This window comes from Colius striatus, chromosome 1 (assembly GCF_028858725.1).
Source record: "Colius striatus isolate bColStr4 chromosome 1, bColStr4.1.hap1, whole genome shotgun sequence".
Lineage (NCBI taxonomy): Eukaryota > Metazoa > Chordata > Aves > Coliiformes > Coliidae > Colius > Colius striatus.
The window spans coordinates 152937082-152962060 of NC_084759.1; the positions used below are offsets into that span (position 1 = coordinate 152937082).

A 24979-nucleotide genomic window follows, 5' to 3' on the forward strand; every position below is an offset into this window, starting at 1 on the left:
CCACGTCACCCTCACCCAGCGCTGACTTCAGGGCTGCTCAGCAGGCTCAGCCTGGGGCTCTCCAGGGGATAAACCCCAACTTTTGGCCTGGGGCAGGGAGAGGAAGGCCTGGGGTGGAGGGAGAGAGAAAAAACACACCTTGGGGGAAAAGTAAGCAAAGAGGACGTTCAGCTTGAGCGCCTGGCAGGAAAAAGACACTCACAGCCACGGAAGAGGAGAGGCTGAACTTTCCTCTGCCAGAAGAGAGGGCTCCGTACTCGGTGGGAAAAGAAAAGCTGAGCCGGAGGAGAGCGTTTGCTCTGCTGAGGCTCAGGGCAGGAAAAGCCTCTCTGCCCTGGTCCTCCCTGCTGACAGAAAGCACTCACTCCCTTTGTCCCAGAGGAGCTCCCCCGGCACCATGAACGTCTTCCGCATCCTGGGGGACATCTCCCACTTGCTGGCCATCATCATCCTCCTGCTGAAGATCTTCAAGTCCAAGTCCTGTGCCGGTGAGTACTCCCAGGAAAGGAAAGGGGCAGTTTTTGGAGAGCGGCTTGGTGAAGGGTGCAAGAGAGATGAGAGACAAAAAGGCTAGTGAAGGCTCACACAAGCTGGCAGCCCTCCCCAGTGGGCTCTTCAAGGGAAGTCATCTTCCTCCTCCTCCTCTGGGCAGAAGGAGAGGGCTGCGTTGAAAGGATGTGATGTGGCAAGGCGCATGGCCTCAGGCAGGTGTTGGTCTTGTGGTGGTGAAGCAAAGGAGAGGACAGCAAGGACAGGGGGAGGTGGGAAATGAGCACAAGAGGTTGTGGCAGCACCAAAACCAACACCCTGGAGAGAACACTGCTTTAGGTCGGAGATCCTGCCAGAAGATAGGCAGGTACCAGAGGCTGCCCCATCCCAGGGTGAGGAAACCAGGACAGCAGCTTCTCACAGGAGGATTTGGTCCAAGTTCATGGTTTCCTCCCCAAGAGACTTTGGGGCTGGGCTGCAGCACCATGGCCATGATCACAGGTAGAAAAGTGGGTACATCTGGCTGCACGTCCCTGCGAGTGATGGCTGAGCTCCATCAGCATCCCTGGGCTGGTCCCTGATCCCAAAGCTTCCCCCTCGTGTGGCAGATGGCACATCACAAAACCCCTGGCGAGGTGGGCAGGTGAAGGGAGCAAGGGTGGCAAAAGAAAGGCGTTTTGATGACAATAAGGACTGAATTGGCCAAAGCAGTGATTGTGCTCACCGAGCGTCAGTCCCTACAACCCAAGGCTGGGCGCAGGGGCAGCAGCAGGAGCCTGCCCTGTCACTTGGGAGACTCAAAGCCTTTCTGGGATCCCCAGAGCTACCACAGCACCTCCACAGCAGACCTGGCTTATAAAGCAACATGCATGTGTACAACCGCTTCCAAATGTGGCCTAAGGGGAAACCACCATCCTAAGGGTCCTTCTTCTCAGCCACTCTACCGTCTTTTCTTCTCTCTGCCATTCAGGTATCTCTGGGAAGAGCCAGATTCTTTTTGCCCTCGTCTTCACAACCCGCTATCTGGACCTGTTCACGACCTTCATCTCTGTCTATAACACCGTGATGAAGGTAAGGAGAGGGCAGCGCAGGGGCAGAAGTTCCTCTGAGCTCGCTGTGGTTTCTCAGGGAGATGAGGGTACATGGTCACTAAGTTCTTCAGCCAGGAAGGGTGGATTAAGATGCTTCCTCTGGTGGCACTGGCTCTCCATTGACCAAAAACCTCCCACTATGGTCAGTGAGTGAGCTGAGCTCACCACAGCTGGTACTATCTAAACCAGAACAAGACACCAGGAGTCAAGCCTGGGTGTCCTTGCACAGCAGGAGGCTTAACAGACAGCTGCCAGCAAGTCAACCTCTTCACACAGAGCCCCAGAGGGCTCAAACAAGTGCAGTCCTCATGGAGGGGCAATCCTTAGTCGACTGCTGGTGTATCCCCAGCAGGAGCCAGTTCACACACCAGCACAGAAAAAGCATTCACCACTCTCTCGCCCTGCAACAGTCCCACCAGAACCAGCTTAACAGATTGAGACTTTGGCAAAGATGCCTTCTCCTCAAGCACAGAAAGCACAAGTACAGGTAAGGTCTTGCTGTCTCCCTTCCCTCCCCCAGGTCGTTTTTTTGCTGTGTGCCTATGTCACCGTGTACATGATCTACGTGAAATTCCGGAAGACGTTCGACAGCGAAAACGACTCCTTTCGCCTGGAGTTCCTGCTGGTCCCTGTCACAGGCCTGTCCTTTCTGGAGAACCACAGCTTCACTCCCTTGGAGGTAAGGAAAAGCTGAGGTAGGAAAGGGGAGGGGGAAGCAGCAGCCTGACGCCAGGCAGCAGACTGAGCCGCGGCTTGAGTAGCTGAGACTTTTAACAGCAAAAGCAGACAGGAAAGGCAAGGCTGGGGGTACCTTGAAGACTGTACCAAGGTCGGTTTAGGTTGGAGATGAGGAAGAATTTTTTCACCAAGGTTGCCAGACATTGGCCCAGGCTGCCCAGGGAGGTGGTGGAGTCCCCATCCCTGGAGGTGTTTAAAAGCTGTGTAGCTGAGACGCTGAGGGACGTGGTTTAGTGACAGGTTTGGCAGTGTGAGGTGAGTGGTTGGACTTGATAGTCTTACAGGTTTTTTCCAACCAAAGTGATTCTGTGACCTATGGAGCAGCTCAGTCTCCTCTCAGTGCCAGCACAAGCAGGCTCATTTCCCCCAGCTCCAGCGGTGCTACTCATCCCGCTCACACAACAGTGCTCTGCTGAAGGAAAAACTTTGGGCCTTAATGTGTATTAACTGGCGCCCAGACTCTCCACTGCCTTCACTTTGCATCTCACAGATACTCTGGACCTTCTCCATCTACCTGGAGTCCGTGGCTATCCTTCCTCAGCTCTTCATGATCAGCAAGACGGGGGAAGCAGAGACCATCACGACTCACTACCTTTTCTTCCTGGGCCTCTACCGCGCTCTCTACATCGGCAACTGGATCTGGCGCTACCACACCGAGAATTTCTACGACCAGATCGCCGTAGTTTCGGGGGTGGTCCAAACCATCTTCTACTGTGACTTCTTCTATCTCTACGTTACCAAAGGTAGGTAAATAGGTTGGTATGAATCAGAATCATTCACTCTGCGTTCTTACAACATACAGTGAAGCTGCATTTTGCCATGTGTTAACCCTTACCTGACTGACTTTCTTGCTGCATTTGTGATGAACGTTGTCCACCTAAAATCCAGTTGATCACCGTACCTGTTAAATGCAAGCGGGCATCTCTGCTCACGAGGTTCCAGCTGTGCACGTGAAACAAAGCAGAAATTAAACCAGAGCTAAGCCTGCCCAGGGAGGGTGTGAAGTCTCCTGCTCTGGAGGTTTCCAAACTCACCTGGACACGTTCCAGTGTGACCTGAGCGAGGGGAACCTGCTTTAGCAGGAGGTTGGGCTGGATGATCTCTAGAGGCCTCTTCCAATCCCTGCCATTCTGCGATTCTGCAATCCCACCTTGGCAAGTTAACAACCGAGGCGTGATCAATTCGTTTTGAAAGATTATGAATCATGAAAGCAAACCTTAGAGGGGGCAAAAAAATAGCTGTAGACAGGCAATGTACCTGAGAAAGCAACGGCAGAATTAAGCAGATATTATTAAGCCCACTTTTGATGGAAAAGAAGTAACGTTCTCAAGAACTGATGCTGTAGGAAGATGAATATCTGCACGGACACAACACTCCTTTCTGTTTCCTCAAATCGGATGCCCCTTGCCCTTGAGTGCCGTGCTTCAGTAAATAGCGAAGTGCCAGAGCACACATGGGCATCAAGGGCATAAATTCTGGTAGGAGATGCTACAGCTCGCTGAGGCTCAGCACTTTTCCGTTGAGGAGGATGAATTGGATGAAACCTGACTCAGTAAACAAGTATTTTCCTCCTTCTTCACATTCCCAAGCCAGACAACTTTCCAGCCTGCGTTTGGCGTTTCAAGGGTTGGATCATTGGAGGTTTCATGCAATATACCTGCTGACAGAGAGGTGACAGGAGTGCTGAGCAGGTGGCTGGTCTTGGCAGATTAAGACTTCCTTCTGTCATTAAAACATTTCTGCAGCCAGAAAAGCACTTTGTGAAACTGCCATCAAGGTGCTTCACGTCAAATCCTATTTTTCTAAAGCACTCAATCCCATTTTAGCTTCACTCAATTCCCGTGTCCCGTGTCCCTCTGTATTCTGTGAGGGATCCGTACCTTTTGTAGTTGCGGAGGGTGGAACAAAAGGGGTGAAAAAAACCACAACTGCTGGCTTTCAGTCTCACATGGCTAGTGCTAGAGCTTCCAAATTTAGATGATACAGGAGGCAGAAGAAAAAGAAAACATTTGTCCCTGGGACATCACAGCAGGATGAGAATTGCCTCCCCCCCACACACCCCTTTTTTCTTTTTACACAAACGTTCTGGATCATGGGAGGAAAAAAAGGTGCCTGAAGATATGCAAATGCTTTGCAGGCATTTATGAAAAGCAGCGATATCATAGCAGGTTGCACCTCTCTCACAAAAAAAAAACCTCATCTTTTCAAAACATTTCTAACACTGGAGAGCTCAGACAAAAGGGCACCAAGGCTGCGAAAGGAAAAAATAAAGCAAGCAAAGACATGTTATATAAAGAAATGTATTTAATAACACTTCAGAGCCTATGCCAAAGCACTGCAAAGGGATTTTTATAGAAGGCTACTTCTCTTTATCTTGTTTTCAAAACTAGATGAGAACCTTTCTATTTAGCATGAGGATCTGAAAGATACTCTGAGGAAGTTTTCAACTCCCAGAAGCTTCTATTTTGCAGGACAGCCGAGGTATGGAGCAACTGCCGAGGGGCAATCAGCTAATCCAGCCCTCTGCTCACAGCAGGGTCACTTAGAGCACGGTGCCCTAGGTCCTATCCTGTCAGGTTTGGAGTACCTCCAGAACGGAGGCACCAGAGCCTCTCAGGGCAATCTGTGCCAGTGTAAACAGATTTCCCTGTGCTTCAGGGGATTTTCCTCTTGCCCTGGCACTGGGCATCCTAAGCAGAATCTGGGTTTGTCTCCTTTATGTCTCCTATCATGCATTTACACATGCAGGCCAAGATCTCCCTCAGCCTTCTCCAGACTGAGCAGTCATAGAATCACAGAATGGTAGGGGCTGGAAGGGACCTTTAGGGATCATCCAGTCCAATCCCCTAGACCAGCAACACAGCCAGACAGGTCTTGAAGACCTCCAAGGAAGGAGACTCCACACTCTCCCTGGGCAGCCTGTGCCAGGGCTCCAGAACCCTCACAGTAAAATAGTCTTTTCTTATGTTTAAATGGAACTTTTTGTGTTCCAGCTTCATTCCATTGCCCCTTGTCCTGTTGCTCAGCCTACTCTCTCATAGAGGATGCTCTCATCCCTTAACCAGCCTCACAGTCTTTCTGGGCTTGCTCCCATATATCCCCCTCTCTTGTACTGGGAGCTTAAGAGCTGGACCCATGTCCTCAGCTGCAGCCTCACCACAGCTGAGTAGAGGAAGGACCACCTCTTGGACCAGCTGGCAATGCAGCTCAGACCATCCGCATTCATTGCCATGAGGGCACAGTGGTGGCCACTAGCGCAGCCAGGGCTGTTTGTGGCAAGTTGCTTTCCAGCTGGGCAGCTCCCAGCACACAGGCTTGTCCCATCCCAGGGGCAGGATGCGATATTCCCCTTTGCTGACCTTCATAAGGTTCCCGTCTGACAGTCTCTCTGACCCAACCTGATTCCTCCCTGTTGTGCACCACCAGCAAATCACTGAGGGTGTGACAAGAGTAGCGGTGTAAGAGGACACAGGAGCCTTTTCCTTAGCAGAAATAGGTTGTGGAGATTTCCCCCTTACAATTTTGTAGCACCTCCCACCCATCACGGACAACTTCTCCCCAAATGCAGTGTGAGATTCCTTCCTCTTACTCTTCTCACCAAATCCTCCTGGATGCTCCTTCCACAAAGAACAGGATTGTCTGGAGCTGTCAGCACTGGGTCCTAACCAAGGGCAAGCAGCTGCATTACCTGAAAGCAGGATAGCTCCATCCTTACCAGCCTGCAGTGGCACACGGAGGCTGCTCAAGAACCACCCCTGGGGATATTTAAAAGTTGAGGGACATGGTTCAATGGTGGGCTTCGCAGGGTGAGGTTATCCTAAATGTCTTTTCCAACCAAACAATTCCATGATTCTAAGGCCTATTGGACAGCCACCATCTTGCTGCCATTTGCTGACCTGGCAATTCGCTCTCTAGCACTCTGAACAGCAAGTTAAAAACAAGTTGCTGAAACAATGAAAAGAGTTTAATTCCTCTAAGTTCCTTCATGCCCTTCTCCTTTTCTTTTGCACAGTCCTAAAAGGAAAGAAGCTAAGTCTCCCCTTGCCTGTTTGAAGACATTTCGACAGAGAATGTAAGAAATCCTGAAGATGAAGCTCTTAAGATGACAGCTTTCCTTTCCAGGCCCTTTTTTGAGTAGCGGAGGGCTTGCTCGAGTTTCACTCCAGCGCCAGGAAGACCACGAGGCCTGGAAAGCTTTTCATTCTATGAGACTTTCCCTCAATCGTTGTTTTTTTTAAAGAAATTTCTCCTTACTTGAATTTGGTGCTAGTAAGTAGCACTGGCCAATACTCAAGTAGCGCGAGTTCTTCTCTCCCGGCTCTTCCCAGCATCTACCTTCAAAACACGCCTCTACCTTGACCCCGAGGCAGCACAAGGTGTTCGAGGGGAACTGTCCCTATCCTTAGTCCTTTGGTCCTTTAGCAAGTGCCTATGGAAAAGGGAACATGGTATCAATCCCCAAAAAACACCTCTCCAGAGGCCACTGACCCATTTTGCACAGGCTGACTCCGATGTAGCATACGATACAAATTTACTCCTAACTCTGGATGAACTAACATCCTCCTCAAAGTTGCCTCTGCTCAACTCTCCTTCCAGTCCTAGTGTTCAGGAAAAGCCACACTCCCTTTTAATGACACAAACCTTCCAGTTTCACAGGTATTCAAACATCCTCCTCCCCTCACTCACTCTCACTGGCAGTTCCTCCTACCCTACAGACAGGGTCTGTTTCCATTAAAAATGCCCACAGGTGTTTCCAACTCCTTGTATTCAACCTTTTTCTTAGGAACTGGGAAGAACAGGGGCAAAGACAGCTCTTGTACTCCAAAAATAAAGACAAAGTTCACAATTTATTGACAACAGTGTTTTTTATTTATACCTACAAAAGAAAACAAGATGGTATCAAAAGGACAATTTACAAACTAAGAACAGTAACATAGCTCTTCGTATCCTGTGTCTGAACACCACAGATCTATGAATCTCTCAATTCAAGTCTTCATTAATACAACAGGAATGTGTTCAGAGACCAGCAGGCGTGTGAAACGAGATGCTGATCCCCCAACAAAGCCACTGACCCTTCCATCCTTCAGAGAAGTCCAAACAGTAAATCGCTTCAGGAAGTGGGAGGGGAGGAGACACCCAACAACTCCCACTAACTTGTTACAGATCGGAAAACAACGCAAACAATACTAGATGCTAATGCTTTTATATCAACAAGGGCCCTCCAGCTGGGATATGGAACAGAGCAGCGAGCACCAGGTGGGACGGGGGCCGCACGTGCTGCGGTGCGTTGATAACTTCTGGAACTGAACCATGACCCTGGACTTCAGCTGACCTCAATGGCAGAATAAAGCACTGTGAGACTTGGCAGGGATCTTTACATGTGCACAAGTCCCGTCTTCCCCCAAAAAACGAAAAGAACTGAAAGCCAGAGCTGGCTGTAAGGCAGCTGGGGTGGTCCAGAGACCCTTTTCAACACCAGTCAGTGAGATGTCCTAACTCCTACACCCCTCAAACACATTTCTGCAGTCAACTCACATATTTTGAAAGGAAAAAAACCCACCAAAACCCAAACCAAATTAAAGCTCTGTATTTGCTTGTGAGAGAGGCCAAAGACACACCAGTCAGTGCCTGGGTAAAGGAAATGTTTCTGGCTTTCACTTAACACAAGCAAAGGAACTTCCCGCCCAAGCACTGAAATGAGTAGACAGGAGTAGTTATGGAAGATCTCTCCCTGTCCCCAATGTGTCAGCAACCTACCTGTGTACTGCACCAAGAAAAAAGAAAAACAAAAAAAGCAAAGCACATTCACCTCCCCAGATTTTACTTGGGAAGAAACTCAATTTAAAGGAGACGTAACTTCTGCATGAGCAAGCTCTTTCCCCAGGCTCTAAGAAATCCCACTCTGCTCCAAGAGCAGGAGGCTGCCTTGTCCATGCAACAGAAAAAGCCCCAACCCAAGATTCCACCTCACAGCCCACGAGACGTCTCCATTCTCTTGTCCCATTATCAGCTCAAGAGCAGCCAACTCCTGTTACCATCTACTGTCTTCTGAACCGTCTGGTATGAGAAATAACAAGTCAACAACATGCTTTACTAAAGGGGAAACCCCCTCACACCCACCTCAGCCTGTAAAATAAACAAGTTTTATTTAAGTATTGACTAAAATGTCACTCTTCTCTAACATTTTCTAAAATGCTACCTACCTGCGAGAGCTCAGCTCAGAGGGACCAGTGGAGCAGGGAAATGCACTCAAAAGCCAGAAAGAGCAGCAGTCAGAGCAAGGTATAAAAGAAAGCAAGCTTCAGAATTGAGATGTGCTAACCAGCTCACCGCTTACCTCATGGAGAGGAGATTTCAGGCAATCTCCTCCTTCCTTCTCCCTTCCTTCCCTTGCCCTCCCCCCACCACCCCCTGCCCCAAACCTCTTAAGTGTTGAAAACTCCGTCACATTTTATTCAGCGTAGCGGCGTTCAGAACATCCCCTGTGGCAACAGGTACCTCGTTGGTGATGAAACGAGACACGTTCCCCCATCATCTCAGCTCCATTTAGTTTCTGGGCTCACAAAGACTCCTCCCACTAAACCCAACAATGGCAATTTGAGAGCAGAAACTAAGTGATGAGTAACCGCGGCTCCGCGTGTTTGCCACGCTGCAACTGAACCACGGTAGGGAAAGGACTTGCTTGGCTGGTTCCAGCAGCAGGACCTGCAGCAGCTACCTGCTTTTCAGGTACTGAATCCAAGAGAGGTTTGGTCTCTGACACTGGGGGGGTTTGGTTTAACCCCAACTTCCTTACTGCGGGCTGCTGAGGGTACCAGAAGATAGAGCTGTACCTGGGGCATTACTCTGAACACCGCCCAGCTCAGGCAAAGGAGCAGAGTTTTCCTACAGAAGCCACCTACGACAGACTACAAGTGGTAAAAGTGAGCTATTTAATCAAAAAAGAAATTAAGATTAGGAGAAGTGAGCATTGCTCCCTTGCATTTATCATTTTCAATGAAGTGCTTTTTGGCTCCCCAGTTTCCCACCTCTCTCAATAACTTCCTGAAATTAAGTTCACATGTTACAGAATGGAAACTTTCTCCCCTCAAAAGCCAAGTTGTTTTCTTCCCCCGCCCCCTACAAACCTTTGACATCAAGACGATGGAGCTGGGACCTATCTGCCTTATACCCTTTAAGAGAAAATAAAATTTCCAATTTCCTCAACATGCAAGACAAAAAATAATACATTTTCCAGTCAACTATATATATCTCTTAAAAAAAAAAAAAGAAAGAACAGCAACAAAAAAAATGAAGAGGACAGGGTGAGTCATGTGGACTGGGGGCCGTTTTTTGATGGGCTCAAGGGATCTGAATGGTGAATTCTAAGTCTAACCTGCGTGAGAGAGACATCACAATGGGAAAGAAGAGAAAGAAAAGGTTCCTTTAAATGCAAGAGGTCTACACTGAGTGGTTTCATTTGCGGGTGGGGGGAGGGGGTGGAGGAGGGGGCGGGTACTGGTAGGTGGCAGTCTGTCCCATATAGCCCATCACATTAGTGGCAGGGGGCTGAGGAAACTGTTGTGACATGAGGGGCTGGGGCTGCTGGCCCGTGCGCCCCACCATCCCTGCATACTGCTGTTGGGTAGTGCTCTGTGAGGTTCTCCCAGCTGTGGCAGCTGTGGTGCTGGCACCATAGCCGCTAGCACTGTACTCTGCAGTGCCATAGCCACTCGTGCCATAGGCAGCTGCTCCATAGCTCCCTTGAGCGTAACCATACTGGCTCTGCGCCGCCCCAAAAGCAGAATTTGGGCTCCCGTAGGCACTGCCATAGGTCTTGTTGGCTCCGTTGGCGTAACTGTCACCACGCTCACGGTCTCTGAAGCCACCTGAGTCTCTCCGGCCCTCTTTCACTCCCCGGAGCCTCCTGTCACACTCTTCCTGGTACATCAGGTTAGGGTTGTTTACTGAACTGCTCGTTCGGTAACGAGAGCGACCTCCTGGCGATGGACACGTTAAAAGATTTAGTTCCCGGAACACGGCTCAGACAACCAACTCTGGTACAATTCCACCACCCTTCGACCCCCTCCTACAGCCACAATCCTGCCCAGGAAGAGCAAGCTCCTTTGACCAAACCCTAACTTCTCCACATAGCTTCTGCAAGGGCCTCTTCATTTTGCTCAAGGTGTCATTGCAAAGTTTGATTAAGTGTTCTTAATGCACGTGCTTGGAGACAAAGAGACTGAAGAAATTCGGGACTGACTTGGAGATATAAAGGAAACTCGTTATTACTTCAAGGAAGGGGAGGAAAATAGACCCTGAAGGTAAAGTCAGTGTATCCCCTTTGCCTGTTTTCAGTTTTGCACGTGCGTGCACATACATCCTCCTGCCTAAGAGCTGCAAACAATTAATCTGAGTAAAATTAGGTCTGTGATGACCTTATGAGGAGGAAAAAAATTCTACAGCTAAAGTGAAACAGTGGACTGCTGTCAGGCAGCAATACTAACAACAGTAACGGTATCAGTACTACTAATGGGTTGAGACCTAAGGTGCAAATCAGCTCTGTTACTAACCTGTTACCTCAGACCTGCAGTTACTACTTCTCTACCCTCCTCTACTCTTCCCTCCCTCAAAACCAAGGAACCTATTCCCTGCACAGCCCTTTTCCCATGTGCCTTTACCTCCACCGCCACCACCTCCTCCTCTGTGGTCCACAAGCTGCATCAGCTTTGGATTGATGGCTTGATTGGCTTCTTCCAACACCTTGATAAGCTCCCTGGCTTGTTTCAGGTTTCCTGGGGTGAAGAAGGTGTAGGCAGTACCTTTGTTGGTACTACGTGCGGTACGGCCAATACGGTGCACATAATCTTCAGAGCTGTTCGGATAGTCGTAGTTTATCACAAATTTAACGTCTTCCACGTCTTGTCAAGTGCCCAGGTGCGAAGCACAGTGAAGGGGGAGGGTTGAGGAAAGGGGAGAAGAAGAGAGGACGTGCCAACGAAAGGTGGGGAGCACGAATGCAGGTGACAGTAATAAGAAAAAAAAATACCAAGTTAGTAATCGCACAGAATAAATCCAAGACAGACTCATCCCAAAGGAGTACAAGACTTCAATTCCAGATCCTCAGGAACAAAGATCAGTGTCCTGAATAACAGTGGCAATTTTAAAGCAGTTTTGCCCTGCGTTCAAATCCATTCCTCCCCGGAATGCATTTCTCTGTCTCCCTGTGTCAAAGACACCGATGTTTGTCAACAAGCTGATCCAATTGCATACTTTTTTGGGGGTTTTTTTTCAGTTTTAAATAAACTACAATCTGGAAAGTGAAAATGTCACAGACAGAGCAAACTGGGGTGGAAAAAGGGCAGAACTGCCACAGCAAAGCTTTTACTCTGTTGGGAGAAGTCTAACAAGTAGTAACGGTAATGAGATCACTTACCTTCCACTCGGTAACATGAAATAAAAGGCAATCTTAAAAATATTTACTTTTACAGTCCTAATAAATTACAGTCAACTACTTTTCCCTAGCCTAAAGCTTAAGACACTCCAATTACATTAATCTTAATTCATTAAAAATTACTCATACCTAGCGTATCTCAACTCAGCTTGGTAGTTAATCACCAGAAGGCGTTGCACTAACACTTCACCGTGCTGTCCCATCCACTTCTGGCAAGCTTTTGTAATTTGGACCACCTTGAATTCCATTGGCGACTCCCTACTTCCCGTATCAGATGGAAGCAGGAAATTAAATGATTAGAAGATGCTTCGTATGCAAAAGAGGGTTAAAATTTAGGAGAGGAGAGCCGAGGGAAAACACTGCTTTGTAAAGGTACGGGACAGAAACAAAGTAAATGTTAGTGTAACGCTTCAGTGAAAGCGCCTCGAGTAGCAAAAGCACCTGTTTACTACAGTAGACAAGATTTCTTAAGTGCCCTGACAGCTCATTAAAAAAAACAAAAAGCATTAAAAAAAAAATCTGCGTTTTAGGAAGAATATTCTGAAAATATCCAAGATAAAACACAGATTTTTTTTCTTTGCTATTTCTTTTCATTGTTGGGTTTTTTTGTGGTGTTGTTTTTAAAGAGAGAAACATTCTCTGTTTGTTACCAGACCGATGCACACTCCCTCCTCCTGTGGGAAACCGCTGCAGCCGATCCCGTCTCTTTGCCTTTTATTTTTGGCGGCCTCCTTTCGAAAACTCCGCCCTCTGACACGGGACCACTGGAGCGCGGGGAGCATGCATCAAGGGTCCGTGGCAGTGAGAAGTCCCCACACACGCTCGCTCTGTGAACTGGCTTTAAGACGCTTCTCTGTAGCCCCATTTGGGTTGGGAAGCGCCGGAGAACCTGGCTTCTGGTATAAAAAGTTTCAGGTCCTCCAACGCTTTATTTTTTTTTTTGGCCCCTATTTGGGGGTTTCTTAGGGGCAATTGTTCAAAAAAAAATAAAACCAAAAATAAAGGAAGGTAGGAAAATGCCATCCAAAGGGTCAGACTGCATCTATTGCCCAGACTGCGTCAATTTCAAAGGGGTCGGAAGAAAAATAAAAACAAGGAGGTGGTGGTGACCAAGAGGGGGGCTTTATGTCTGTTTCTTATTACAGCAAAGGGGGGGCTCCTCAGTCTTTGCTGACTCCAAAGTCCTGAATCACACCAAAAAAAGGGAGTGAGAAGGCAGGTTTCACAGGGGGCTGCGCGAGTCTCCAGCTAGGGGTCCTTGGTGCAACAGTTTGGGGGCAGGTTGTTTTGGAAAAGGGAAAGTGAAGTAAAGAGAGGAGTATGTTATGACAGATTGCATCTTCACAGCCAGGGTGTGACTAGTCTGACAAGCTGCAGAGGCTACATGGCTCTCAGTCAGTCCCGTTTGGCACATCCGTCGGTAGCAAAGCGACGTGAATTACCACAGAGGACACAAAGACGTGCTTTCCCGGCAGAAAGCGCAGGGAATCACAGCTACCGACACGGGAGGAACTGACTCGGCTGGGGAGGAGCAGCAAGAATGGGAAGGCAGGAAGAGGAAAAGGCAAAGGTGTTTTTCAGATTAGAAAGTGGTCCTGGGTAGAGCACGCAGCTCGCTGAAGGAAAAGACCAGAGCGAGCACAAGACCCGGCTTTGTCCGGGCCGGCACGCTCCAGAGCAGCTGCGCGCACTCGCAATCCTCCTGCGCTTCCACAGGAGCAAGAATTGAAGCCGTCAACCACTCCTGACAGCTACCTGGGAAACATTCCCTTTGTCAGACCATCACAACACCCCATGGCACAGTCAGTCTCCCATCATTAATCAGGAGAGAGAGATAAAACTAGCAAACGTGCTAGTCTAGAGAGCTGTTTAGACCATCGAAATGTAGATGTGTCCCCACCCCTGCACTGAGAATGATCTGCAGCCGACACAAAAGCTTCCGTTAAACAAAACCAAAACAAACAAGTTCCATGTTTTCAGTTTAATCGACTGAACCAAAGTTTAAAAAAAAATAATTAAAAAAAAAAAAAAAGGATCAGTGCAGAGAGAGGACCTCACTCCAGGGAATCATCACAAAGAAGCCATTACGGGACTGAGAACTTACCTGGAAGAAGCTTTTTTGAAACCAATGTTCCATTAGGAAGAGGGAAAGCCCTGGTGACTCAGCCAAAAGGCGCGCGCCCCTGTTTTATGTTATTTAGGTAGAAGCCTTCACTTTCCAGGATCTTGGAGGAAGTCGTCCAGAAGTTTGCCAGTTAAGGGACTTATTTTAAGAAGCAGCAAACTCAGGGCCCCAAAACAAGCAGAGATGTTGTTCAGTAACAAGAAACAGACTCTGGCACCCTTCCCCCTCAGTTGAGGTGAAGTGGAGGATGGGAAGCGGGGAGACTGTTTTCTGAAGTGTTATCCAATTGAGTAGTTTTGGGGGGAGTGGGTTTGGTTGGGTTTTTTTTGAGTGGCGTGAGGCTGTTTTAAATGTCTAGGCAAGATGCACAAAGAAGCTACCAGCACATAGCAAGCCTGTTTAAAAAAATGCTGCTAGAGAAAGCAGCTCTCTTTCATACAAACTGGTTTCAGGCCTCAGTCCCTTCTCCCAACAGGCCCAAGTTCTAACTGCACAGGTCCAGACATGACCCTAGAGGGCAGAGACTCAAGTCCATATAATCACCTCTCTGAGGAAGTGTTGGACATTTTTTGAGGGGGGAGGGGAAGGAGGGGTGCAGGTTGTGTGAACAAAGGCTGCTGAGTCTATTGATGGTCTACGTGTATTAAAGTGACCATACGATGCACAGCACAGCCACCTTTTCAGCATTAGCAGAAAAAGAGAGAGCTCAGACAACTGAAAGATTTGTTAAAAAACTGGTTTGTTAAACCAGCAGTTTCTGAGCTCCTTTGCAGCAATTTTGTCTAAAATTTACTGCAATAACCCCCAAGTAGTTTAACTTCTATCAAACTCAGGGAGGGTAGAGTATTCAATGTCTGTTATTAAACTCAGAGCACTTCAGAAGCCCTCCTCCTCTTCTAGAGTGGGCAGCTGTGCCAGGAGTGCGCTCAGCACACTGTGTCTCACCAGACAGATCTGCTCGTTAAAATAGGGGGTACGACTGATGCATCCAGATAGATCATTCTCATTCCACCAGAACACAGCTGTGAGACTTTGGATTCAATTAGGCGTTTGGGTAAGACAATGTTAAAGGCCATATATCGTCTCAGTGGTCCTGCCTAGAAGGAACACAGAGGAGGGAAGGTTACATGTCAAAACCAAAGATCTGGAGCAGTGGGCTCTTCCTCAGATGCGAATACATCTGTGGGGGAAACATGCGTGTACACTGGGGTTGGTACGTTCAAATCTGTGGCGTGTCATACAGGGAGAATATTAGCTATTGGCTGCTGAAATGCTCTCCGACTACACCCTACTTGAACATTTATCTGACAGGCTCTGAACTGAGAGCAATCCATCCCTATCATCCAGCAAACAAAAGCTGGATTTGGGCAAGAAGTGAGTGTGGTGGAAGGGTTGGGTTGCATAATTGGACGTCTCTTCTCCCTCTTGGCGATCGATTGGTCATGCCTAGGCCTTGCTGCAGACCAAAGCCTGTTCATTAGGAGCAGGAAGAGACTTTGAATATGAAAGAAAAAAAAAAGATTAATGTTAAAAAACGTATTTCACATGTGGGGGAAAATCACGCTTTGAATTTTTTTTTTCTTTAAATAAAACATATTTCAGACCAAAGAAGAAAAAAATATGCAGCAGTAGGCAAGAGTGGTCTTTGTGTACAAACCTAGCCCACGAGATGCAACGTCGGTAGCAATGAGGATAGGAGCCTTTCCAGAACGAAACTCTGTAAAACAAAGCATGCTATGAAGCAAGACTCTTCACAAAGATTGTTACCTGAACTTGATTTACACTAAATGTTCATGTGGTAGAACCTAGGCATGATGGGCCCATTTCAGAAACCCCAGGACTCTGCTTCAGAAACCCCAGCGCCATCATGATCATCAGGGGACTGGAACATTTTTCACACGAGGAAAGGCCATGGGAACTGGGGCTGTTTAGTTGGGAGGAGACTGAGGGCGGGATCTCATTAATATCTACAAGTATCTAAATGGTGGGTCTCAGGAGGTTGGGGCATCACTTTTTTTGATGGTAGCTAGCAACAGGACAAGGGGTAACGGGATGAAGCTGGAACACAAAAAGTTCCACTTAAACACAGGAAAAAACTATTTCACTGTTCAGGTGAGGGAGCCCTGGCACAGGCTGCCCAGGGAGGGTGTGGAGGCTCCTTCCTTGGAGGTCTTCAAGACCCACCTGGACACATTCCTATGTGACCTGATCTAGGTGAGTCTGCTTTTGCAGGGGGGTTGGACTAGATGATCTCTAAAGGTCCCTTCTAACCCCTACCATTCTCTGATTCTGTGGTTCCAGCAAGTCAGGATATAACTTGCCCATTGTTTCTCAAAATCCATCTCTCTGGATTAAGCAATTTTCCCATTGTATTTTTGTAAAAAAAAAAAAAAAAAAAAAAAAAAAGAGGCAAATACAAGCACTGAAACTGACAGTACACAAGCAAAGGAAGTTCTTTTGGAATGTATCTATTGGGTGTAGAGACAAAAAACCAAAAAAGGCAGAAGACCAGAGAAAAGTGGGTCTCAGTAGATTATGTACAGCAGCCTGAGTTATTCTCCCCTCAGTGATGGACTCACCATTAAGCACCCAATCTCTTTCTGGCTGACTCTTGTCTCCATGGATACACATAGCTGGCCAACTGCCAAACAGAGATGCACATTAGTATAGACAGCAAGTATATACGTTAAAAGGCAACAGGAAGCTTTATTGGCATTTTGGTAAAAAAAAAAAAACCAAAAAAACCAAAAAAACCCCAACCCAACTGAAAAAATCCCTTGAGAAACATTTCATTCCCTGTCTTCCTCAGGCCTGTATCTACCTGGTAGGTATACTGGTTTGTTTCTTGCATGTTAAACCCGGTACCTACATAAAACAACTAGTTAAGCCACATCGCATCTGCTATGCTGATGGGGACTGTATCAGTACATCAGTACGCTGAGATGCTAAAAGCTGCACAGCTTACAAATACACTCTTGCACCAATGCTCTGATGTACTGAAGTCTTCTGGGAAACTAAGCCTCAATTCAGCCAAGAAAAGAACAGACAAGTTGTTCCCAACAATAGCATCATGAACATTTAAACCCTCCTGCTCTCGATTATAGTTTCTGTTTCTCACTAGAAAGGAGGGGAGGGAGGGGGGAAGTTAATCACCCATCTCTGCGCATCCTTCGAGTGAGATCATCACATCGCCTCTTTGTCTCCACAAAGATGATAGTCTTGTTTTCCTTCTCTGCCATGATTTCTTCCATCAGTTGTATCAGCCTAAAACAGACACCAGAGCTAAGATGTACATCCTCATATACAAGAATGTAGGGGTACACTCTCGGCTTACACTGAGAACATACGCAACACGCATAAATAAGTCAGTATCATTTAGGCAGAATTTAGGTCTGTTGTACAATCACATGGTTAGAACATCCACGTGAGATTAGGTCACTACAGGACTGACCTTTTCTGTAATACTCAAAGGTTAAATAGTCCTACAAGTTACTTCAATATTCAGAATTCAGATTTGGCTTACAAAGCAATGTAGATTTTTCAGTGCAATGAAAAAAAACAAACGGGGAAATGGTTGGAAAATCAACTTACTTATGGTCTTTCTCGCTTTCCATGCACACATCCACTATCTGCAGGATATTGTGGTTGGCACTCAGCTCCAAGTTTCCAACATTGATCTGAACATAGTCCTGCAGGAAGTCCTCTGCGAGCTGGCGCACTTCTTTTGGCCAGGTGGCACTCCACATCAGAGTCTGTCTGTCAGGCTAAGAAAAGGGGAAAATGGCTAATTTAAGACACTGGACTTCAAAGGGGACACCAAAGGAGGCTGTCCTTGTACAAGGGTCACTCACCCTAATCTGGTCAACAATTTTACGAATTTGGGGTTCAAATCCCATGTCCAACATCCTGTCTGCTTCATCCAGCACCAGGTACGTACAGCGGCGAAGGTTGGTCTTTCCTGCCTCAAGGAAGTCAATCAAACGACCCGGTGTAGCAATGCAAATCTCCACACCTTTGAAACAGAATAAGGAAAGAGAAAGGCTTTTCATTTGAATGTCAATCGGTATTTTTAGTCAGAATGAATCACCTTCCAGATCAAAACTGTTTTTTTTAAAAAAAAGCACCACCCTCACTCATACCCAAGATTGAGTCATTTCAGTAGAAGACCTAGTTTCTTTTAATTTTTTTCCATTGTGAAATTACTGTTATAGTGCCATTGGAATAATAAATGAGTATAGAAGCTAAAAGCTTACTGCCAGAAAACATCAGCTGTCCAAAAATCAGAAGTAAAATCAGTTTCTACTCAAGCCGGATCCACCTTGATCCAGAATTAATGCAGCCTATGAAAGAGCTATCTAGAAAAATAAGAGCAATCTCCAGCTAAACTTCAAATGTTAATCAAACAAGAAGTGCTCCTCTTGTTATACAGGTCAAATTACTTCCACCTTTTTTTTCTTTTCATTAAAAAAAAAAATCTAAAGCCAAAACATGGGCTTTAATACTGAGGGACTGCTTTCCAACAATTCCCAAATCTTAGAGGCGAGTCTTTCGGTGACACAACATCCCAAGGTAAGTTTAGGAAAGCAGAAGGGTGAAAAAGAGCAAATCCCAACAGCTTTCTTAATATTGCACTTAAGAGATGGAGAGTATTTTGTGGCAACTCAGATCTTTTTATCTGTGCCAACCTGGACCCCTCCAAGCTGCCAAAGGTGGGTATACTTTCAATTCCTATAAAGTTCATGCAATAATTAAGATTTTGCCAGGGAGACTGAATAAACTGCAATCTCTGTTGTCAATGATATACTTTTCCAACATACATTCACTAAATATCCCAAAGACCTCAAAAGTTTCTCAAAAAGAGTTTTTTAGACTCTTTCTATTCAACAATCTTTGCTACAGAAAACACTGAGCAATCATCCAAAGGCAGTCAGTCAGACCTGAAAGGACTGAAAGCACGGAAGCTGCCCACATCCGCTAACCAAAGGGTTTTCTTCAAAAGGAGACAGTTCTTTTATAGCCCTCTAGAAAGGGCAGCAAAAACCCACCAAGAGACCCAAGGTCTCTTCACCTAACCTTTCACTCTTCTGTCAAAGATGTGACTTTTGAAGTGGAATCTACCACCACTTTCTTGAACAGACCTATCCCATGGCCTTCTCCCTTGCATGCCTTTACCACATTACTGCAGTTTTCAATAATGACTTTGCAAACCACAGTGCTAAGGTACAAATTTCTGATTTCTTCAGTAGATCTGTACATATAAGCTTACCCTGATAACATTTCTTTCATCTTTCCACATAATTCTATTCTTTTAATCTAATCTAGTGAAGACATAAGCCACCAGCACATTCCTATGTTTGAAATGATTTGTAACTAGCCCTTGAAATGAAGGTTAGGTCACTTCAGTACTACTGTGTTACACTGGATGCCGTGCAATCATGGCTCCTAATCATTCCCAACTCCATCCCCTTGCTACATACCAAAAGGCAGGCACAGAACAGTATGGGGTACATGGAGAGAAAGAGAGCTTAAAAGAAACAAACCACAACAAAACTCACTGTCTAAAGAGGTCTATATATTCAGAAATTACATTTGATTATTTGCATAAGCCTAAGCAGAAAACTTGAAATCTGGCTTAAGTGAAATGATCCCTTAAATTTGCTGATACTGCATTTCCTCAAAATAACCTGTTCTCATTCTGCTAAGTTTCCTTTCCCCCTTCCCATCTCCAGAAGATCTTCAAAAATGGGAAGGTCAAAAAGAAAACTGTAAGGAAATCTTAATACTCAAGTAAGTCCCTATAAAACAAAGATGAGAAGCACCTCCTGAGCTACTCCTGTAGCTGGAGAAAGTGACTGTCTCTCAATCATGCACATCCCCTTCCAAACAGGTTTTAGAAAAAAAGTTTACTTTTCAAGAGATTTTACAATACCACCTTCTGCAGTAAACTGCAAACACCCATTTCAAAATTACCTCTTTCTAGATCTCTGATTTGGGGCCCTTTGGGTGCTCCTCCATATATGCAGGTACTCTTCAGCCTTGAACATTTGCCGTAATCATCAGCCACCTGCTGCACTTGCTGAGCCAACTCTCTGGTGGGTGCTAGAACCAGACACTGCAAAAGGAATGGATTCAGCATAGTCAAGCTGCACACACCCCCCTAACTTAAAGATTCCACAGAGGTACCATAAGCAAAAGTCAGACGATCTGCTCTTTATCAGCTAATACATTTAAGTATCTTTAGCCTATGTCAGCAATTGCACAGAATTTCAACTGAGTGGGATGTTCATATTGTGATAGAAAATATTTCCCTACTTACTATTCTGATATACCAACTGAATAAAGTACACATTTCATTAAGGATGCCATGTCATACACATAACAAGGAAGAGAATCCATAAGCACTTACAATTGGGCCATCCCCTCTCTCCAAATAGGGCTGGTGGTTAATGTGAACAATTGCAGGCAACAAGTACTAAAAAAGAGGAGAACTTTACGTCAGAACATAGAACTTTCATATTCAATGACAACGAACTCCCGCTATGACAACTGGGTCACAGCAAGAGCCCATTTAACCCAACATCCCTTCAAGAATATGCAAGGGACAGCAAGAAATCTTGGCTACATAAAAATCAGGATTCTGCAAAACCAGATACTACATTTATCCAACAGAAGACTTTCAGAGCTACTGACCAACTGTATCTGCTTTCAGGTGAACACAAAATACAGTTGCTCAGCACTTCTGAAAAGAAAAGTTCATTTAAATTTGAAGTCTATGTGAATACACATGAGCAATTTGGCCCTGATCAATCATTTTCAAACAGGATAAAATTCCTTCTTAATTGCTGCAGATAAAAATTAATGTATATGTTGAAGACCCAACCATTTTCTAACTTACATATCACAGAATAGTAGGGGTTGGAAGTGACCTTTAGAGATCATCTAGTCCAACTCCCCAGCAGAAATAAAAATGCTAAAGAGCACATACTGGTTTTTAAATCACAATGTAAGCATAGACCAGAAAAAGGTGACTAAGCATCGAAAAAGAAAGACACACACAAACTACTTGACTGTGAGTAAGTGTGGCTAGTTGAGTTGAGACTGGTCTCACCCATGAGGCAATAAAGGAAGCCTTAAAAATATATAACCATCTTGCTTTGCGCTTCTAGTACTGACAAGTCCCAAAATTATGACCAAATGGCCAAGGGTAATTTCTGCAAAGTGACTAGAAAAACTAAAGAAAGAAATAAAAGGGAAAAATACATACTGCCAGTGTCTTCCCAGAGCCAGTCTGCGCAATGCCCACCATATCACGACCACTGAGGGCTAGTGGAAAGCCTTGGCATTGAATTGGAGTGGGTTCTGTGAAGTTCTGGTCCATCAAGGCATCCATCACATACTCTTTAAGAATTTAAGTAAAGAAAAAACATTTAATAGAATCACACAATGGCAGGGGTTGGAAGGTATCTTTAGAGATCATCCAGTCCAACCCCCTGCTAAAGCAGGGCCACCTACATTAGCTCACACAGGAACATGTCCAGGTGGGTTCTGAAGACCTCCAGAGCAGGAGACTCCACACCCTCCCTGGGCAGCCTGTGCCAGGGCTCCCTCACCACAACAGTAAAATAGTTTTTCCTGTTTATATGGAACTTTTTGTGTTCCAGCTTCTTTCCATTAAAACTGGTCCTTGGAAGACCTTTTAGAAAACAGAGCAGGCTTAAAAAGTTATGATTTTTGAGTAATCCCTATCATCTTCAAGAATGGAAAAATACTTACGCGGAAAGCTACACTGGTGGAAAGCAAACACAGGCTTGGGACAGCCCTCCATTCCTCGAATTGTTATCTCCTTCTTTCGGCGCAACTCTTCAACCTCATACTATTCATGTAGGGAAAGAAATGAACAAAGACGTATACTCAATGTCAGCAGGGACTTAAAGAGTGCACATTTCTAACTATGAACTCACTTCACACCTCTGGCTAACAGCTTTGTCACAGAACTGAGACACATGTAAAAAGGACTGCTTTCCTAAAGATCTTAAGACTGACCTATCACATAGCTCCAATATCCAGAGATAAAAATCTACCTCTGTAGTCTAGAAGGTCTAACATCACACACCTTCTTCAACCAGACCTTTTTCATGAAAAGTGTACTACTATAGTATTTTTAAGACTTTGTTTCTGGCCTCTGTAAGAGGAGTTAATCAACAGTTACAAAAGTGAGGAGAAACAGACAATCAGATAAGGAATACGTTTTATGTGGCAGTGCTAAGAACTGAACAAAATAAACAGGCCCTCATATACTAGGAACAAGCAGAAAGTAGAGTAGTCCCCCTCCTTCGATTAACACATTCCAGGGGTGAGTAAAATACAAGCTCTTGCTAGACAACCTGCAACTCAGAAACGTTGCTTGGAGTCTTTTCAGAACCAGCACTCCCTTTCTGCCTGAAAGCAGCCCAGGCAATGTCATAATGATACTTTAAGACCTCTTTTTTTTTTTTTTTTACTCATGGAACTTAAAATATTTCTGAAAGGTGCACCCACATAAACATATTTTTTTAGATTAGAACAAGTGTTTTATCTTTGTCTAGGTTATCTTGTAAGTCCAACTGCACTGTGCAACGTGCTTCCGCAAGTCATGAGCATATTCTATTGCTCATTAAAAATCAATAGAAAGACACACATCAATACCAAACATGCACTTTATCCTAAGCAATAACTTGTGAGAATCTCTTGAGCTTGAACAAAAGGGTGACAAAAAAAACAATTTATGGGAAATACACGAAAATCCTTTTAGCTCTCTACAGCAAAGACAGGTACAGCACTAACACTACCTGTGGTTCGGTAGCTCAAGTTATTGTACCTTTAAAAAGCCAATGCCTCCTTCAATTCCTTTATAGAATCATAGAACGGTAGGGGTTGGAAGGGACCTTTAGAGGTTAATATCTCATGAATATGTCACAAAGATTTGTAATTGTGTAAGAACATTTCTTTGCATGATTCCTCACGTTAAGGAATTAATTTCTAAATACACTGAAGAGGAAAAAAACAATTCTGGACTCAAGTTGGGTTGGAAGGGGAGACTACTGTATTTACAGAGCAAACAAAGTATTGTGTCCTGTTTTGAGTGCAACAACAACAATATTTAAACAGGTCATGTCCAATTATAGGGGAACAGCTAGAGGATGGAGTACAGGCTGCAAGATGGAAGACTGGGAGTGCTGGATTTCAGCTTGGGAAAGAGAGGAGTAACTGCTACTTCCAACAGTTCCATGGGTCTCTATAGAAAAGAGGTTGCAAATTATTATTAGGGGGAAACAAAACCATGAGAAACCTTAAGCCCTGGGACAGCCACCCAGTGAGGATATAAACTCTTCCCCCACCCCTGGGGATATTCAAACTCAAAACCAAGCAACCTGCTCTAGTTGTGTAGTCAACCCTGCTCTGGTTAGCCCATGGCATCAGCCCAAATTATTCTTAGAATAAAATATTACTTTCAAACATTTCTCATGTATTTCTGCTACCTTTAGTTCATTCTTTTCAGTTCTTTTAGGGCTTCTCCAGTACTGCAGCTCTCAAGTTGCTCCATGTCATATCTACACTGACAAACAGCTAGACCAGACAAGCATTACTATGATGAATTACAAATGACCAAATCTAAACCATCTCATCAAAAACCAAAAACAACAAAAGCATCACCTTTGCTATTGTTAAATACTGAAGTCAACTACAACCAGTATCCTGCAGAGTACACATACACTAAACAAGCTTAATTAAGAGACTGTCCCAGGCTTGCTAGGACAAGTTTTTCCACTTGTGAGGTTTCTCTGTTGCAGGGAATATGAAAGAGATAGAATCTGAGAACTTACTGGAGTAAGCCTGGCCACTTCTGGATGCTCCACGTAAAAATTCTTCTCAAACTTGGGCAGCTCATTTAAATCCCATTTTTTCTTCCGTAAACGTTCCCCTGGATTACCAAATTTCTTTGGAGGAAGGGGACCTCCACGACTTGCTCCAAACCTGGAAATGTAATGTTATTAAAAAAAACCCCTGAGTATTAATATAGAATCTGCAGTTTCTTTAAGCATTTTTTGCTTCCTTTACCCCAAGCTGACACAGGAGAACAAAATTCTCATTGTCATTCCCCTCCAATCACTACGATGTCATATAACTTCTTGAAATAATATAAACCTGCTTTAAGTCGGTTCTGAACCCAAAACCATCTTAAAGTTTCCTTCCAGTAAAGCCATTTGTAAGTCACTACCTTAAAGCTCCCATCTCTATGTTTCTACATCAAGGTTCCCTCACTGGAGGCAATGCTGTGGCTACAGCTACAGCATTTCCCTTTTCTTGAAACCGACAGTACACTTAAAACATTGTCAGATCAAAGGGATGAGAAAAATCTCTAATCCCAAGTGCCTTGTATCTCTCTCAGGGTTAGTTTTTCACAAAAACAGCTACCTCACTGTCTCCCCTGTCTTCTCTCTTATCAAGCAGTATGCGTCAAATGATAAGAGTGAAGAACAGAAAGTAAACAAGTCCAGTCAAGCCTGAAAGTCTGTAATTCTGGTACCAAAGCAATCATTTTGTAATAAAAATTCTTTTAAAAACATAATTTAACAAAAACACACCCAAAAATATCTGGGGACAAAAACATATCCTCTCAAACACTATTGATCCACGAATTAAGAAGTTAACGTTTACTAAAAATTTCCTAAGTAGCAGAACAAACAGAACTTACTTTTCCCCCCCCACACCTAAGTTTTTCTTTTACAAGTTAATTTAATACACTTCAGAAAGTTAAGAACTAACTGTAATGGCTTGTTAATGCATTAGACAAAAGGTGAGCCGCTGGCAGTAACCTCTAAGAGTAACTGGAAAGTGAGTTGCATAAAATGATTATTTACTGTAAATATTACAAACCCTGTGTTTTAAAATGCTGTAAATCAAGTGACAGCTCTCTTGTTAGCATCATACAAACATAGCAGAAGCTACTTTTCCAAATGCTATCAAGTCCAGTTATGCCCTAATTCAGATTTAGAGTTAATAAGATGCGGCTTTCTGCAAAATACGGGTTCATGAGAAATACCAGTTTAAAACAAGCTTTTA

General features: G+C 45.0%; 2 protein-coding genes across 3 annotated transcripts in view; one reads left to right on the forward strand and one right to left on the reverse strand.

The window, feature by feature from the left end:
• KDELR3 (KDEL endoplasmic reticulum protein retention receptor 3) lies at nucleotides 1-7175 on the forward strand. Its single transcript, XM_062012541.1, has 5 exons — nucleotides 1-488; nucleotides 1460-1560; nucleotides 2101-2259; nucleotides 2809-3061; nucleotides 6331-7175. The coding sequence occupies exons 1-5, from the start codon at nucleotides 398-400 to the stop codon at nucleotides 6369-6371; spliced, it is 645 nt and encodes a 214-aa protein (XP_061868525.1). The 5' UTR covers nucleotides 1-397; the 3' UTR covers nucleotides 6372-7175.
• The window catches only part of DDX17 (DEAD-box helicase 17), a 21476-nt gene continuing 3661 nt past the window's right edge, over nucleotides 7165-24979 (reverse strand). Inside the window, exons 1-13 of one of the 2 annotated variants that reach the window (XM_062012531.1) lie at nucleotides 24135-24296; nucleotides 23740-23890; nucleotides 21650-21749; nucleotides 21141-21274; nucleotides 20283-20348; nucleotides 19847-19988; nucleotides 17728-17888; nucleotides 17468-17640; nucleotides 17030-17140; nucleotides 16456-16517; nucleotides 15534-15593; nucleotides 10979-11218; nucleotides 7165-10297 (exon numbers count right to left, since the gene is read on the reverse strand). In XM_062012531.1, coding sequence (XP_061868515.1) covers nucleotides 9774-10297; nucleotides 10979-11218; nucleotides 15534-15593; nucleotides 16456-16517; nucleotides 17030-17140; nucleotides 17468-17640; nucleotides 17728-17888; nucleotides 19847-19988; nucleotides 20283-20348; nucleotides 21141-21274; nucleotides 21650-21749; nucleotides 23740-23890; nucleotides 24135-24148 — 1938 coding nt within the window. In that variant the 5' untranslated portion in view covers nucleotides 24149-24296 and the 3' untranslated portion in view covers nucleotides 7165-9773. Of the gene's footprint in view, nucleotides 10298-10978; nucleotides 11219-15533; nucleotides 15594-16455; nucleotides 16518-17029; nucleotides 17141-17467; nucleotides 17641-17727; nucleotides 17889-19846; nucleotides 19989-20282; nucleotides 20349-21140; nucleotides 21275-21649; nucleotides 21750-23739; nucleotides 23891-24134; nucleotides 24297-24979 lie in introns of those variants that run through there. The other variant, XM_062012525.1, reaches the window with a different exon arrangement.